The following is a 17,814-nucleotide window of genomic DNA, read 5'->3' as shown; positions in this document are numbered from 1 at the left end:
TGTAAGTGAATAGTTATCTGAGCTCAAAGTAGGGAAGATCTTTTTAATTATTAAAGCAAAGGAAGAAACCACCTTGAATGAGGTTATAGTCTTCATTTTATAGTGAAAGAAATGCAAGGTGAAAAAAGTTCAAGGAGTTGAGATTGGAAATTTTTGGTAGGTGATACCATCTTCCAAAACCTGAGAAAATCAACTGACAAATTATTAAAACTAAAGAAAATAAGCAAGATGCCCAAATATAGTTTACCTAGGGAAAAAACTAACAAGAAAGTTTATAAATTCTAAAAAAAAAATTGTATATATGACAGACAGCTTATTCTCTTCTTTTTTTTAATTAATTTTTTTTTAAATTTACATCCACATTAGCATATAGTGCAGTAATGATTTCAGGAGTAGAATCCAGTGATTCATCCCCTACACATAACACCCAGTGCTCATCTCACCACGTGTCTTTAATGCCCCATGCCCATATATTAGGTATATATTGTCAAAATATTTTAATATATGTTGAGTATAGAAAAATTTTAATGCTGTTTTGGAGGCATTTTCTTTACGTTTTTATATAATTTCTGATTTAATATCTGTGAGTATGATATTTGTTATTGTGGTTTATGTAATACCTAAGGGAAAATAGGAGTTAATATCCTACAATTTTCAAAGAGAGTAACTATATTTACTAATTCATCTTTCTTTGTTTTTCCAATGTGCAATAGGTCAGTACTCCTGTCTTTGTACCCGTGAAAACTCATGTGCTGCTTCATCGAATGAGTGGAAAAGGACTAGCTGCCCATTATTTCTTTCCAAGGCAACCTTGTATTTTTGGTGATAAGATGGTCTCTGTACAAATAACATTGAATAATACTACTGATCGAAAGATAGAAAATATCCACGTAGGCGGGAAAAGACTTCCCGTAGGCATGCAAATGCATGTTTTTAATACAATAGGTAAATATTAATTCTCATTTAAAACTTTATATTTGATAATTAAATACATTTATTTTATTTTTTTTAATTTTTTTTTTAATATATGAAATTTATTGTCAAATTGGTTTCCATACAACACCCAGTGCTCATCCCAAAAGGTGCCCTCCTCAATACCCCTCACCCACCCTCCCCTCCCTCCCACCCCCCATCAACCCTCAGTTTGTTCTCAGTTTTTACATTTATTTTAAAAGTAAAGTAGAATACATATTATTTTATTGACTATATTTGTCAGCATAGTCAATTTACGTTTGTGTCCTTTTTTAAACTGAATTTATTATACAAAATGAATGCACTTCTTTGCCCTTAGTGAATTGGGTGCCAGCAGTGGTAACATGTATGTACCAGTACTGATGAAAGGATGGATCTCAAGAATCAAAATTGCCTCTCATTTTACCTGTCTTCATCACCTTCCCTCTGTTTCTCTTCCTGGCCAACTTCATTCCCTGCCTGAGTTTAGTCTGCCTTTTTGAGTCATAGCTCCCCTTCCCTGTTTCCTTTTACATTCCATAAATTGCAAAGTGAGGAGAGCAAAGGCTGAGAGGACTTATACTATTCTGTTTGTCTTCCTTTCCAGGTATACAGTGTAAAGTAGCCCATAGTAGGGGCACCAGGGTGGCTCAGTCGGTTAAGCGTCCAACTCTTCATTTCAGCTCAGGTCATGATCTCACGGTTTGTGAGATTAAGCCCTGTCTCAGGGTCTGTGCTGACAGCACAGAGCCTGCTTGGGATTTTCTCTCTCTCTCTCTCTCTCTCTCTCTCTCTCTCTCTCTCTCTCTCTGCCTATCCATTGAGCGTACACACTCTGTCAATCTCAAAATAAATAAATTAACTTAAAAAAAATAGTCGATAGTATATTACTAGTATTTATACACCTCATGTTTTAAAATATTTTTAATCTTTTGCTACCATTTAGAAATCAAGATGTTTTGAGGTGCCTGGCTGATGCAGTCATTTAAGCATCCGACTTTGGCTGAGGTCATGATCTCATAGTTCATGAGTTCAAGCCCTGCTTCTGGTTCACTCAAACCATGCTTCAGACTCTGCACTCTCTCTCCCGGTCTCCCTCCGTCTCTCTCATAAACAAATAAATAAATAAGAAGAAACTCTTTAAAAAGAAAAGAATTTTAAAAAATAGAAATCAAGATGTTTTTAAATTAAAAAACAAACCCAAAAACCTCACTTTTCTTGGAAAAAAGCACAAGATCTGGCAGTATTGTGCCTTTATTCCAACATACAACAGCACCAGTTGGTGTAGAGGAGGCTGCCCTTAGATGCAGCCTGTGCCTTCCACCTGATCTCTGTGCTCATTGTATCACACTGTCTCACCAACTGTCATCTTCTTCCATTTTTTAAGTATTTTGCCAGAAATAATACTTTAAAAAAATTAAGTGTAACAATTGTGTGTTATTTTGAGTTTAAAGATTATAATTAATGTTTACCTCTATTTTTTCTGTTTGATGTAAGTGGAAACAGTCCTAGAGTTTCATTGGGAGAAACTTCAGGCAATAATATCAATTAAAACTGATAGAGGGTTTCTGTCATTGAATCCTGGAAATACTATCCAGTTCCAGATAGTTCCTTTTTGTAATACTTTAGGTGCTCAAAGCCTTTTAAGCAGGGAACTGTGCCTTCTTTTACTCATTATTTCAAGTAACTATTCTGTTTTTCTTCATCTTCACCTGAGCTTTTTGACACTGTTGAATTCTCTCCTGTAAGTTTTCATGAGTCATTCAGCAAAGGAAGTCATATATTGTGTTATATTTTTACACAAAGGAATAAAACAATTCCTAACAGATGACATATGGTAGATGTTTATAAGCAACCAAAGTAGAGTTAAAGTGACTTGATTTCATGACCCACTTAATACTTTTAAAAATAATTCGGTAATTAAGGCACAATTTAATGAATACAGAGTATCCTGATTTTTATTTAATTATTTTGTGAAGTCATTACATTGCCAAGGAGTTCTAAAATATCCCAGTTTGTGTTCTTTTTTTATTGCTTAAAATCCAACATTTTTTACCTAGTTAAAAAATTAGTTTAGTTGTAAGAAATGTCAAGCAGCTGATAAATGAATTGTCTGAAGGTTGAAAATGTTATTCAAAGGTTAAAACAGTAGAACAGTATTAACATTTCTTTGAGTTGGCATAATGAGTTGATGAGTTGACCTTTTATTGGCCTATGTAGAATAGAAGAAATAAATATAATAAATTTCATAGTATGGCCTTAACACGGAAATAAAATATGAATGTATACCATTGCCTCAGTACTAGCCATAGACTTTTCTTTTCTTTTCTTTTCTTTTCTTTTCTTTTCTTTTCTTTTCTTTTCTTTTCTTTTCTTTTCTTTTCTTAGGCAGATTTTTATGACCATAGTGTTTTATTCCTTTTGTTGGCATTTTATTGAAACCCTCAAGAAACAGAGTTCTTTCCTGTGCAGTAACACTACCTAGTCTCTTATCAACAGATGACAGTAGAGTTACAGAGTATATCTTAATTAGTCCTCCAAAAACAGCTTAATGCAACAAAGAAAAAATACTGTATTTTAATCTTTTTGTGAAATGAGGAAACCGAAATACTTATTTAATAAGCACATATGCATATGTTAAGGAGTCCAGCAGCTTTCTTATTTATCACCAATCTGTTTCCTTTTTGTCTATAATATACAGTGACTTTTGTCTGGATTTTGCCCTGCCTTTAGCATGAAACTGTATTCTCTACAAGAGTATTAGGAATAATGTGCCATGCCATTTTTCCCAAAGAGACCAAGTACCTAAGAGATTTAAAACACACACACACACACACGCACACACACATGCACACGCACACGCACAACACACACACACACACACACACACACACACACACACACACACACGCCTTAAGCTGTAAGCACTATATTCACTGGTTTTATGTTAACAATTGACAAGTTTGAGTTCAGCTAATATTTTACTAGTTATTGTACAAGTGTCACATCAAAGTCTCTGCCAGCCTGTGTGATTTCTTTTTCCATTATTAATAGTATGGTATAATAAAGCCCATGTTTTTCAGCCATTTCTGTATAACCCTTTTGTGTATATAGCACTGATTCAGAAGCTGTATCCAAATACAGATGCCTAATTGAGTAAACTTTCCCAGTGTAGTAGGCTTCAAATAATATAAATCCATTATATGAATAATTTTATGCTGATCACTTTGCTCTTGAAGCATTCATGTAATAAAACATGCCATTGATCATGAGCTGTCCTCCAGAATTAGTGTGGGGCTAAGCTCACAGTTAATTATCTTAAGAATGAAGATGGTACCAAACTGAGTCAAAGTGCTATCAACAAGGCATCTTGAGAACTGTCACTTTGTCAAACGAAATACAAGGATACATTATGTAAAGAGATTTAAATCATGAATACCATCATGTTTTGGAGATGACAACATTTGCTACCAATGTGTCAGCTGCAAAAAGACCAAACCCCAGTATATCTATGGGGGAAGAAAGCATTAAGGATTTACTCATAAAAAATATGACTAATCAGGGGCAACTGGGTGGCTCAGTCAGTTGAGCGTCCGACCTCAGCTCAGGTCATGATCTCACAGTCTGTGAGTTCGAGCCCCACACCGGGCTCTGTGCTGAGAGCTCGGAGCCTGGAGGCTGCTTCCGATTTTGTGTCTCCCTCTCTCTCTGCCCCTCCCCTGCTCATGCTGTGTCTCTCTCTGTCTCAAAAATAAGTAAAAACATTAAAAAGAAATTTAAAAATATGACTAATCAGTGTAACTAACAGAGCTGTGAACTGATAAGGTGTAGCTTTAGGAGAAATGCAAGAAAAGCATCATTACAGTTATTTGCTCTACAATAAAGCCTGTTTGCTAAAGATTTAGGCAACAAGTTTTCTGGTACTTGTGTAGCATCCTGATAAATTTTAGATTTATAAACAAATGAAATTCAAATCAGAATCAGCAAACCAACATACATCTACCACTAGCAAACTCATAACATTTTAAAATCAACGTCAAACGAGTACCTTCCTATGAGGCCTGATCTTCATTGAACCTATGAAACATAAACATACTTCTTAATATAATAACCTTATTGAATTCTTCTTTGTCCTGTCTGTTCCATCATTTCTGTCACGGTTAGCATTAAATGGCAAACCATATTTATCGATAAGCCCTTCGATAGTCATAGTCTACTGGATTGGAGTGCCCTTGCTGAAATAAAACTATAATAAGATATATACAGAATAAAGGTAAATAGAAAGCTTCTGTACAGTATGACTGCAGTTATACTGAACACTTTGAGCAAAGTGGAGATTAGAAGTGGATGGTTTCAATTTAAATATATAACTTATATATAAATATTTGTACTAAATAGGTATATATTTCAAATCCTTCACTAGTCTCATGTGTAGCCAAACTTTAGAGTCATAGCAGAATAAAATGTTGTTTGTCTTAAGTTTTAGCATTGCCAATTGAAAAGGACCAGTATCGTCTATTGATACAGCTATTTCCCATTCTTGGTTAATCGAAAAATGAATCTTCAGAAATTCCAAACCCTTTTATTTGTTTTTTCATGATAACCTAATCCACTCCTAAATATTCTTCCAGTAAGTCTTTGAATCATGCACTTAGACTTATTTGGGTTCCTATAATGCCAGTTGTCTTGGTTAATTTCTGAATACAAATTAATTTCTTTTTTCAGCTCTGCTTTAATTTGCATTTTTAAATTTTGGATTTTTATTTCCAGTTGGAATTTGGGAAATTTTTTAAATTTACTTTTTGTATCTAGAGTAAATACTCCACAATTTTAAGTACATAATCTCTTAAAAGCACCAAGTGAGTCCTTTACAGCTGTTCCAAACAAGAATACATTTCTTTCTCACTTTCAGTAACGATAAGGACAATACTGTAAAACATGAAATTTCTCAGGATGAGGTATATTTCTGAAACAGGATGTGTTCTTTGAAGTATGTGCAGACTTGAGTTGTGAAAAGAAAGCCTTTGAGCAAAATCATGAAATTGTAATTTGCTTTAATATTCTTAGTTTGAAGTTGTTCTTATAAGCCATCATTAAATTTGACTGTTTTAACCAAACTACAAACACGATGTAAGTTTTCAGGGATTTGTCTGCCTCCTTTTCACATCCTCCATGGTTTCATGTCTAAATTATCTTATTTCCTAGAATCTCTTGAGCCTGAGGGATCCATTACCGTTTCAATGGGTATTGACTTTTGTGATTCTACTCAGACTGCCAGTTTCCAGTTGTGGTAAGTTCAATTGTTCTCCTATATTTTATATTACCTGTAAAGGATAGCACATCAAAAAGCAGGCTTTCAGCAGCTTTTTTCTTTGAGAGAGAAACCATTTAAACAAACATGTCTTTCTTTGGCAATGTTTACACTGCCGTAGAATAGTTGTACACATTGTTTACGGCATATGTATTTTTAGTATTGTTACCCAGCTTAGCCATTACAGTCTGCCATATATGATTGAAATTCACAGTTTGTTGGTTAAAGTAAGAAGCTACTACTGAATGTTTTTTTACTTAACTCTACAGTTTTAGAAAATTCATGAGGAAAATTCAGGAGAAATTAAAAACCTTAATAATAGTGAATAGGCCAGAAAAGATATGTTTTGAAATATCTTTTATATTATCTTGAGCTTCATAAGTGAACAGTTATTGATTCTGTCAGTACCTAACACCCATACATTTTTCCCTTTTTACTTTAATTTATAAACTGCCTTTGTTAAAACTTGAAGAACATTTATACAGTTGGCAAAGGTTTCATGGGTGAATACTATTCAAAAGAGCTTTTCTAGGTTTGGGTTTCATTATAGTTATTGTTTTCATATAATGTTTTATAAATTTCTGATAAAGTCTAGGAATTGTTAGCAAATTAATACAAAGCTGTATTCATCCATCTTTCAGAATTACCTTTGAACTCCTACATTTTTCTGATCGAGGATATGATTTGTTATTTTGATTTGAAGTTGCTTTGATTTTATTCTAAAAAGAATTGAAACATTTTATTTATCTAAATCTTAGCTAGTTTACAACAGAATTTGTTTGCTACAATAAAAATCAGCAAGTTTAGGAAATAGACATTTTAAAATAAATTTATAGGTTAAGTATAGTGAACTTTTCTTTTCCATATGCCTTTTCAGTTTACCAGTAATTCAGGCCTAATATTGTACCATTTATTGCTGAAAACCTGCAATGATGAATATAAGCAATGTAGCATAACACATTGATTTTATGCAGATCATCACCTTTATGTTTTGGGAGGTCTGCTATATTAGTGATATATAAAAACTGATTACTTTTCCCAACATTGCCTAGTAATTGTTTATTATTTTTCTATTAGACAAACAACAGAGATCAATATTACTGAGCACAGGACTATGAGTAACATCACTCTAAATAGATTTGCCTCCAACACCAGAGGTATATTCATTTTAATGATTTCAACAATGTGAGTCCAATGACAAAGCTTGTGGACCAAGTTAGGACAAAACTAAGAACTAAAAAAAATTATTTTTTCTTATCAATTTATATGAAGAACCTGCTAGATTTCTATATAATGAGGCAGGGCTCTTTAAATATATTATCATTACAAAGATTTCTTTCCTCTGTAACCCATTGGACGTTTTCTTGCATTTTATCTTTTATAATTAACTACATACCTTTAGGGATAAGTATGTAGGTAGTGTTTGATTTTTTTGTCTTACATTGGGGAGTGTATATGAACAATTTTTTCTCAATTTCTTTTAAACGAATTTTAGGAAAATTATGAGTTTATTTTATATAGAAAATAGCCTTAGCTGTTATAAGCATTTACACTAATGTTTTTCTGTTGTGAATATATAAATTATTTTAGATTTTATTAAACACATAAGCATACTAGATCAAAAATTATTTTTTATATGTTCCAAAAAGAACACTTTGTCTTGCATCAAATGTAATTGATCCTGAAGCAATGTAATCACAATTACTCACTTTCTTAATTGGCCTGCCCAAAATCAGAAAATGGAAACCGATCGACAGTGTTTAAATCAATAGCTTCATAGTAGTGCTAGTGGGGGTAGGGAGATAGCGGTAATGGGTAGATCAATTGGTCTTAGATGCCAATCACTGACTGTGCCTTTTGCATAGTAAATAGCACTTTTTGCTTAGTGATGTGCTGTATTAGTCTTGGTAGTTCAATAATAAGGGGGGAAAAAAGCAAGAATGGCTGATATTGAATTTTTTCCTCAAAATACATCATACAAATCGATAGGTAAAATTATGGACAATAAAAGCATATTTGGTAAGAAGCCTTGAGAAATGCTGGGAACATGGACTATAAGCCTTTCAGGTATTCTTCTATTTATTAAAAGAAAATAAGAATAAAATGATTCTACTTTAGTCTCTACATTAATTCTGTATCATTATAGCTATATGACACATACATACATATACGTAGAACTATTATATATAGTTATGAGAATACTCAATGTGTTAATGCCTTTTTTTGCTTTGCATTTTAAATGGTAATCAAAATAAGTCCTTGATTAAATTTATTGAGATTTAAAATGTGTATAATACACATAAATGTGTGTGTCTCTCTCTAAAAGTAGATTCAGTGCTTAAATAGGTCTCATGCGTGTGATCAGTAGATACTAGTGTGGTAACTAGTATGAAAAATATGTCTTCACTCAAGTTAGAGGGGTGAGTACTAGCATCCACCCCTCTTCTTTGCCCCAAATCTATTTAAAAGACAGAAACACATTCTTTAAAAGAGAATGAACACTAAAAACAAAATGAAAGAATGTCATTAGCTGACCAGAAATTGTGAAGAGTTGTTGGCAGTTAGAAAGCAAATGGGAACATATCAACAGTAACAGAGAAAATAAAAACCACAGAGCGAAACACTCACGTAAGAAAACTGCACTGGTAAGAAAAAATCTAGCAGAATATGAAGCCTAAAGTGAACAGATGAAAAGTTAGGGTAAGACAGCCATCAGGAAATCAGAAGTACTTCCAGCCCCCAGTTCTCCCACCTTACTCTAACGGCAGGCAACATTCACATTTAGTCAGAGACCTAAAAATTACACTGCAAGGAGAACGACCTACTTTCCTGGAAGGACTTTTGGTGTGGATGTGGAGTCCTAAGACAACAGCAGGGTTTTTGAGTTTGTGGGAAGGAGGCAGCGATGGTCAGAGATGAGGTGAAATGAAGTTCTGTCCAGAAGAGGAGTATTCTCAAGTTCTGTCCCACGAGAGCAAAGTCAGTCTTACACCTGTTTTTGGAGAGATAAGGCCATTGCCTCCCTGCCTCTCAACTTCATGTCCATGTAACCAGTCATGCCTCACCCACAAGAAAACTTCAGTCAGCCCACCATGGGAGAGGAAATCCACAGTAATAATACTATGTATCAAGCAATTGCAGTGTGCTTGGCATTGTTCTAAACACTTGTATTGTGTTAATTTATTTAATTCTCAGAACAATTCCATGAGATAAGTATTATTATCCCATTTTTAGAGGTGAATAAACTGAGGCACAATAAGAGTAAGAAAACTGTCTAAAATACAGCTAATAGGTAGCAGACTTGTGTGTGTTAATTAAGCCAGTTCCTTCATTATGAATGAAAAATGGACAGCCTACAGAGGGACTAGACTTCTGAGGAAAAGCATCAATTTGGAAGGGAAGACTCAAGGTGAATACAAAGACTCATTACAAAGGGATAAGACAGTTTGAAAAAGAAAAGAGATAACTTTAAAAATTATAATCTAATTCAAGAGAACACTACATCTTTACATTTATTTATTTATTTATTTATTTATTTATTTATTTATTTATTTGAATGACAGAGACAGAGTGTGAGTGAGGGAGGGACAGAGTGAGAGGGAGATGCAGAATCTGAAGCAGGTGCCAGGCTCTGAGCTGTCAGCACTGAGCCCAGCACAGGACTCGCACCCGTGACCTGTGAGATCATGACCTGAGCTGAAGTCAGACGCTTAGCCAACTGAGCCACCCAGGCACCCCGAGAGCACTACATCTTTAAAGCAAAAACATATCACTTGCTTTGAAATAGGAGCAATTACAAATTTTTAAATATATTTTCAGAGGTTTAAAAATACAGTGCCAAAAGAAATTCAGTAGATGCACAATAGAATGCCCACAGCTGAGTACTGATTTAGTTCTGGAAGAGGGAGTCAGTGAAATCAACTGGAATAGAGAACAAAAAGAGGTGGAAACTGGGTAAGAAAGGTTAAAAGAAACAATTCGTCTAATAAATCTACAAGGAAAGAAAAGAAATGATGGAGCGAAGAAATAAATAAATTGTAGAAGAAAAACTTTTCCCAAGCTAAAGCAATGTACAACCCTTCAGATTGAAAGGACCCATCAAAGATCAAACAGGATGAATGTGAACTACGATCAAAATGACCACATATCCTTGTGACATTTTTGATAAGGAGAAAACCAATGTGGTGTCTTTCAGAGTGGAGAAGAAAGCAGCTTACCTAAAAAATAGCGAGAATGTGAATGGAATTAGATTTCTCATCAATACTGTCATCATTTCTGGTGGCCAGAAGGCAAAGAACGAGGAAACCAAATAGACGTTTTCCAGAGAGCAGATTTCATCAGTTTACCACCCACAGGCCCTTTCTTGAAAGGATTACTCAAATATATGCTGTAGTAAAAACCTTTGTGTAATGTGAAACAGAGAAAAACACACAGTCCAAAAGAAGTAATGGACAAAGCATTCTAGCTATAAAACGTATTAATGCGTAAGATAATTGTTCACACAGAATGCAGAAAATAAATTTTAATAATACACTGGAACTAAAATCCTGACATGGACAAGTTTGAGAAGGGATGAATAATGGTGTTCTTGTCATGTTTGGCAGAAGGATTGATTAATGGCAAAAAGAGGTTTGAATATGGTTTAAAATATTAAAACTACCCATTAAAATAATGAGAATATGAGATATAACCCCAAATGTCTAGAGATAAGAAGAAGTGATTAAAAATTGATCAGTTTTGGGGCACCTGGGTGGCTCAGTTGGTTAAGCGTCCTACTTGATTTTAGCTCAGATTATGATCTCACAGTTTGTGAGATCAAGCCCTACATTGGTCTCCACGCTAACAGCTTGGAATTCTCTTTCCCTCTCTCTGCCCCTTCTCACTCGCTCAGTCACTCTCTCAAAAGAAATGAACTTTTAAAAAAAAAAACTTGATCATTTTAACAAAGAGGGAGAAGAACAAAGCCTGGTAAATAGAATACAAAATAACGTGCCTGGAAGGAGCCACACATACCACACATACTGGTTATCATGATTCATATCAGGAAGTTCAATTCCATTTACATTAAACATGTAAAAACAAAATTCAGCATATACTATTTATAAGTACCCCACCTTAAAAGAGAATGACAGAAAAATTGAGAATAAAAAGATGAAATATATAGATGTTGTGTGTATGTTTACTATTATCAGAAAGATGATAAAAAGAAAATGAGGCAATACTCTGAGCTGCTGACAGCTCAGAGCCTGGAGCCTGCTTCAGATTCTGTGTCTTCCTCTCTCTCTCTCTCTCTGCCTCTCTCTCTCTCTCTCTCTCTCTCTCTCTCTCTCTGTCTCTCTCAAAAATAAACATTAAAGAAAAAATTTTTAAACGGTAGTACAAATCATCAAGTGAAAATCAATAACATTTCTATATAATAGGAATGTCCAATTTTAAAATATTATGAGTAAAGTTATTCTGTAGGAACAACAAAAGGAATAAATTAACAAGAAATACGTATGTGGGAATTAAGAAAAAGAAAAACCCTGAAACTTTCCTGAAGGTCATGAAAAGAAGATATGAGTAAATTAATATATATACTGTGTTCCTAAATGAGATACTGTACTTTCCTTCAAATTAATCTTCATCTTTAGTGTGATTGTAGGCAGAATTCCAGTAGGTCTTTTCAGGGAACTTGACAAATTTTTAAAATTCAACCAGAAACGAAAATGTCATAAATCATAAAAAATGTATTTAAATGTTTTATACACAAATGTTTTCATACTCTTTGGGGGCAAAAATCTTAAGACAGTACTAGGAAGGATAAAGCGAAAAGTGATCAGATTTGACTATTAAAATTGTTAAATTTCTCTACAAAAGAAAAAGTAGATACCATAACAGGTGAGACATGGTGAGAATGTATTGCAGCATATGTAGTAGACAAAAGTTTACTAACCAGAGATGTAAGGAACTCTTCAGTCAATATAAAGGAATTCAGTAAAAAAGTGGGGAAACACTAAGAATAGGCAGTTTATAAGAAAAAAATGCAAATAGCCAATGAACATAAGATATTGAATATCACTAGTAACAGGGAAATTAAAATTAAAACATGTCACCAAATTGGCAAAATTTTTAAATAATTTTAGTATCTGACATTGACAAGGTAGAGCAAACATGTATTCTGGTTTACCGTTTATGGGATTTTCGTTGACACCACCTTTTTTAGGGCACTTTGGCCCTTCCAGAACACTAGGTATTCCCACTCTTCTACTTAACAATTTCCTCTTCAGGCCGTCAGGCCTAGAGAAATATTGGTGGTTTGGTCGTTTGCAGAAGAAAATAGATCTAGCCAAAGGTGTTTAAGTAAGTATTGTTTATAGTAGGGAAAATTGCAAATGATAATCAATACGGGAATGCTTAAATAAATTATGATACAACCCTTTATATATGTAGGTTTTGAGTGTCTAGTATGCATTAAGCATTATACTGTTATTTGATTGTTAAAAGTTGCCTACAAGGTAAGTGCCTTTTTTTTTTTTTTTTTTTTTTTAGTTTCGTAGATGAGGAATCTTGAGTTTCACAATGGTTAGACTACTTGCCCATTTCTCCCACCTAGAAATGTACCAATCTGGATCCTACAAGTCTGTGAAATGAAATTGTATGTAGTGCAAGTATATGCATTACACTTAAATATAACAGGTAGATTCTTGTATTACATTAAACTATTATGCCATTTGATCCCATTTAACTAGGCTATTTAGAGCTGCCTAATAATAGTACTTTGTTGATGTGTTAATTCCAATAGATACACATCTGTCCTTACTCATTTTCACCATTCCTTACCCATGCCAGGATGTCTGTGTTTAGCCCCATGTTCAGCCAGAGGGAGATCAGAAGAAAAAGAGGTCAGGGAAAAGAGAAGAGCTGTAAGGAGAAAGAGAAGTAAACAAAAAAGGGCAAAGGGTAGAAAAGGAGGCACGTGAAAACTGTGGAGGACATCCTAGAACACTAATATAAATGAAAGTTTCCCTAAAATAAAGAGGGAACATTCCATCTTAGGCCAGTCTAAGCCAAACCTTGCTTTGAAACTGAAACTGGCTTATAAAGCATGTTATATGCTAGCTATATTAGATTTTTGCATTCGGTTGTGTGTAAACACAAACCCACCAAATAGGGGTGTATTATTCTGCTAGTGTAAGAAGAACAGAGGTCAGCAGTTAAAGAGCTGCCAGAGTACCTCCATAGTATCTTCTGGGTATAAGGTTTTTCCAGCGTTTTTTGTTTTCATGTGCTAATGTCATTAGCATGTGACCATGTGTCCTCATGGTCACAATATGGCTGCTCTAGTTTCAGGCTTCTGTCTGCATTCCAGGCAAAAATAAAAATAAAAATAAAAATAAAAGAAGAAGGAAAGAAAGAAGTGACATGGAAAGAGAAGCCATGTCTGTTTTGGAAAAGCAAAACTTACCCAGAAATCCCTGACAGACTTCTGTTCCTGCTTCATTGGTTATAACTGGGTTACTCAGTCCTAGCAACAAGAGAGGCTGAGATAGAAAATGTTTCAGTTGGGCACATTGTGTACCTGAACCAAATCAGGGTTATGCCAGGAGAGAGAAAAATAAAAAACACAGAGTAAACAAGTTCTGTCTGCCACAACAGTGTTCCACTTTTATTTACATTTGCCTCATAAGACCCATTCTGGATCAACTTCTGTCCTTAGTTTTTCATACATAATTATGTTAGCCATTTTACCAACTACAGAAAATAAAATATCATTGGCCAAAAGCAGTGAAAGCAAAACCAGTCAAGTTGAGTCATCTATATTAGTATTTAACACACTGCAAATTCCTAGTAGGAAATTTCAAGATCACTTTTTGCCTCAAACTTAAACCTGCTGCTTACCCACCTACATTTTCATATATGCTTTAGAAGGCAAGCCTCCTTTCCCTTCTTTCTCTGCTATCCCACCCTTCTCCCTGGCAGTCAGAGCTACACAGCTACCTTTAATCAAGGGCGTAAATGGTATCCTTCAGGACCGTTGGGAAGGACAAGGCTAATCATTTCATCTGTAATTAAAAAGAAAATACCAGTAAAGAGAGTGTAATAAATACAATTTAACACAGTGGTCATTTTAATTGTTATCTTCTATTAATAAAATATTTCTATCATGCCCTCCCTATATGTATAAATTTATATATATATTTTACGTGTGTATTTATATATAAGTTTTACACACACACACACACACACACACACACACACCACCTATCCATTTACTCTATCAGCCTTTACCTATTTCTTTTAATGTGACTTAGCCTTCCACTACATCACGTGTGGTCTCATCCTTCAAGTGCCCTACCCTCAGTACTTGCCTCAGTCTTAACCGTTCCTTGTCTGCTGCTTTGGGAGGAAGCATCCTACTCTCTTCACCTTGTTCTTATGCTGTTAATCCCATCCTCATTTACTTCCTCTAATGCCTTGCTCTATCAGATATTCCTTAGTTTCTTCCTCTTTACTGGCTCTTTCCCATCATCCTGTAAACATGCTCACGTTTCATTAAGCATTCTTTTGCCTCTGCATCCTCGTGAAGCTTCTCTTGCTTTCTGTCCCATCTTTCCTTGTCAGCCTCCCCACTCCCCCTTCACCTCAGGGTGTTCTACATTCTGCCTTCCATCTGAACCGCCTTGCTTTAATCCGAAGTCACACTTCCTTCTCTTTATTCCTCTTTGCATTATTTGACACACACATTCTCTCCCTGACCTCTGTCTCCCAGTGTGTTCTGCAAGCTACGGTTCTTCCATTTCTACTTAAATGTAGGTCTTCCCCAGGTTTCCGCCTTATCCTTTTTCTTGGTATATCCTCTTTGCCTGTGTGATCTTCTCTCCTTGTAAGGCTTCAGCTCTTCTCTTTACCATTCTGATTACTTCCAAGCTCATATATACTGCCCTGACCTCTTTTCTGATTCTTGAGTTGTATTTCCAATTATCTGCTAAATATCTCCTCCTGGATAATTCACTGGTACTCAAAATATAACATGATTAAAGCCAAATCATTTTGTTTAATCCCCAAAACTCTACTTCTTCAGTAGTTGTCATTCTCCCAGTTTTTCGCATTAGAAGTTTCAAAGTCTCTTCCATCCATCACCATCTCTGTCCCTTTTAATTCTAAAATACTCTCATCTTCCCAGTTTTCAGTGCTACCCACCCTAGGAGAGCAGCCTTACATAGCAGAATAAAAACTACATCTTAAAGCAGCATTATATAGCAGACTGGGGAGTAGGATGGACCTGAGTTCAGATCCCAGTACTGCCACTTACTAGCTATGTGACCTGGGATGTGTTGTTTAACTTTTCTTACCACTGAGTTGGGGGATAACAGAAGCCACCTCTTAGGTTCATTGTCAGGATTTACTAAAGTAAAACACACAATGTAAAAGCCTTGCCTAGACTATTCAATTAGATTCCTAACAAATCTACCTGCCTTGGGTTTCTCCTCTGCTACATCTTACACACTGCCGCTAGAGTTTCTGAAATACAATGGAATCATTTATTTTCCTGTGTCAAAAGTCTCTGGTAGTTTTCCTTGTTACTTCAAGAAACATTGAAACACCTTTGTCTTAGTTATATCAGTGAAGTAATCATACACTTTGTCATAGATATCAGGACACTCTAGAGAGTGAAGGGAGACATTAACTGAACAAGATTCCAGGACAACAGCTATAAACTGGGACTGTCCTGGGAAAGTGGGATGAATGGTCATGAATGCATATGATATTCTTTACAGCACACCCCCAGCCTCATCTGTTGACATACCACACTGCTCATCATTCCCCAAACACAGGTCTAGAATACCTAGAATACCCTCTCTCTCCTCTTGAAAATAAAGGTATCTGTACCTCACTCCTGCAGAATTAATCCCTCTTATATGGATTATAATACTTTCCACAAATCTGTAATATAGTGTTTGCCATTTTATAAACATAAGTGAACTCTTCCTCTCTCACTGACTTTCGAGCTTCTAGGGCCAGTCTCACTTGTCTTTAAATCCCCAGGTACTTGCATAATACACGGGATCTAGTTTGTACTTGGTAAATGTGTACTGAATTAATAAATGAATTTGTTGGTTTGCCTTAGACAGTCCACATGTGAATAATTCAAAACCTTCTTTTTTTTTTTTAATCTAGTCCTTGCCTTGTTCCATAAAAGAATTTCTTACAAGAATATATTATATAATAGCATAAAAGTGGATTTTCTTGGGGCACCTGGGTGGCTCAGCCAGTTAAGCGTCTGAGTCTTGATTTCAGCTCAGGTCATGATCTTGCAGTTTGTGAGATCTCACGGTTTGTGAAATTGAGCCCCTGGTTGGGATTCTTTCTTTCTGTCTCTCTGTCTCTCTGTCTCTCTGTCTCTCTCTCTCTCTCTCTCTCTCTCTCCCTCTCTCCCTCTCTCCCTTCCCCCCCTTCCCCTCTCTCTCTCTCTCTCAGAATAAATATATAAACTAAAAAGAGTGGATTTTCCTTTTTTCTTTTTTCATTTTATTTATCCCTATTGCACCCTTTGATGATGATGTTTCTTAACCTAATGTTTGTTATTTTTTTAGCCACAGTCCCCATTTCCCTATTCACCTTCCCACTGGCCATGAGATCCAGTTCTAACATGAAAGTAGAAGTCCTTTTGGGGACAAAAGCTTTTCTGATATTTAAAAAAAAAAAAAAAAGAATGGATTTGGTTGGCTCATTTATTCACTCTTCTTCCATTATCACTGTTTTTTCTTCATTGCAATGTAAAAGTGGTGCCTGGCAACGCAGCAGCCATCTGGCATCCTCGAGGATGAAACAACACACCAGGGCGGTGGAGTTGAAAGCTCGAGAAACCTGAGTCCCCAACAGCCTCTTTAAGCCAGTGAACCAGTCTTTGACTGGTAACTGCAGAATTTGTTGCATACTAAACAATAAGCACCTGTTGTTAGTTGGATTTTCTGCTTATTTGCAGCCAGACACATTCCTAACTGGTACATTCCTCAACCTAACTTCAAACATGTACCTTAAAAATTTTTTTAAGAAATTTACTAATTTTTTAGACACTATGATCTGTCTTAAGATTAAAATAAATACACTCACTGTTTTTCTATCTGATATAGGTACAAAGTTGTCTTTCCTAAATTCTTCATATCCTGTCATTTGAAATAATTACTTTACATGTTGATCAGTAATGTTAATGAATAACACTACCAAAAAAAAGAGCTTTTGTTTTAAAAAGCAAGTTTTCAGATGAGGCATTATTTTATTAGCACATATCTAATACACAGTAAGGTCACTCCATTTTACTTTTTACTAAACTAATTTTTTTAAAAAGAGATCTTAACAATTTCAGACTAAAGCACTCCGTTTTCTACACTGTAAGCATGCAAAGTAAAGAGAAAATATTACTTCTCTATTCTGTAAGTTGCGTGAAGTGTTCCTCTGGTAGTAGTGGGTATGTGTACCCTTGATGCTCACTTATTTTTAAAATTCTACATTAAATGGTGTATTTACAATAACTGCATATTTTTGTAAAAAAAAATGTGTTTTCTAAT

General features: G+C 35.0%; 1 protein-coding gene across 9 annotated transcripts in view; it reads left to right on the top strand.

Moving 5' to 3' along the window:
* AP3B1 (adaptor related protein complex 3 subunit beta 1) overlaps positions 1–17,814 on the top strand; it is a 261,344-nt gene that overhangs the window by 225,513 nt on the left and 18,017 nt on the right. For all 9 annotated transcript variants that reach the window (XM_042941819.1, XM_042941809.1, XM_042941836.1 and 6 more), the window contains 2 exons: positions 714–945; positions 6,157–6,241. In XM_042941819.1, the coding sequence (XP_042797753.1) occupies positions 714–945; positions 6,157–6,241 (317 nt within the window). The remainder of the gene's footprint in view (positions 1–713; positions 946–6,156; positions 6,242–17,814) is intronic.

This window comes from Panthera leo, chromosome A1 (assembly GCF_018350215.1).
Source record: "Panthera leo isolate Ple1 chromosome A1, P.leo_Ple1_pat1.1, whole genome shotgun sequence".
In the NCBI taxonomy this organism is placed as follows: Eukaryota; Metazoa; Chordata; class Mammalia; order Carnivora; family Felidae; genus Panthera; species Panthera leo.
The sequence above is the reverse complement of the archived record's forward strand: the minus strand, read 5'-3'. Positions and strand labels throughout refer to the sequence as shown.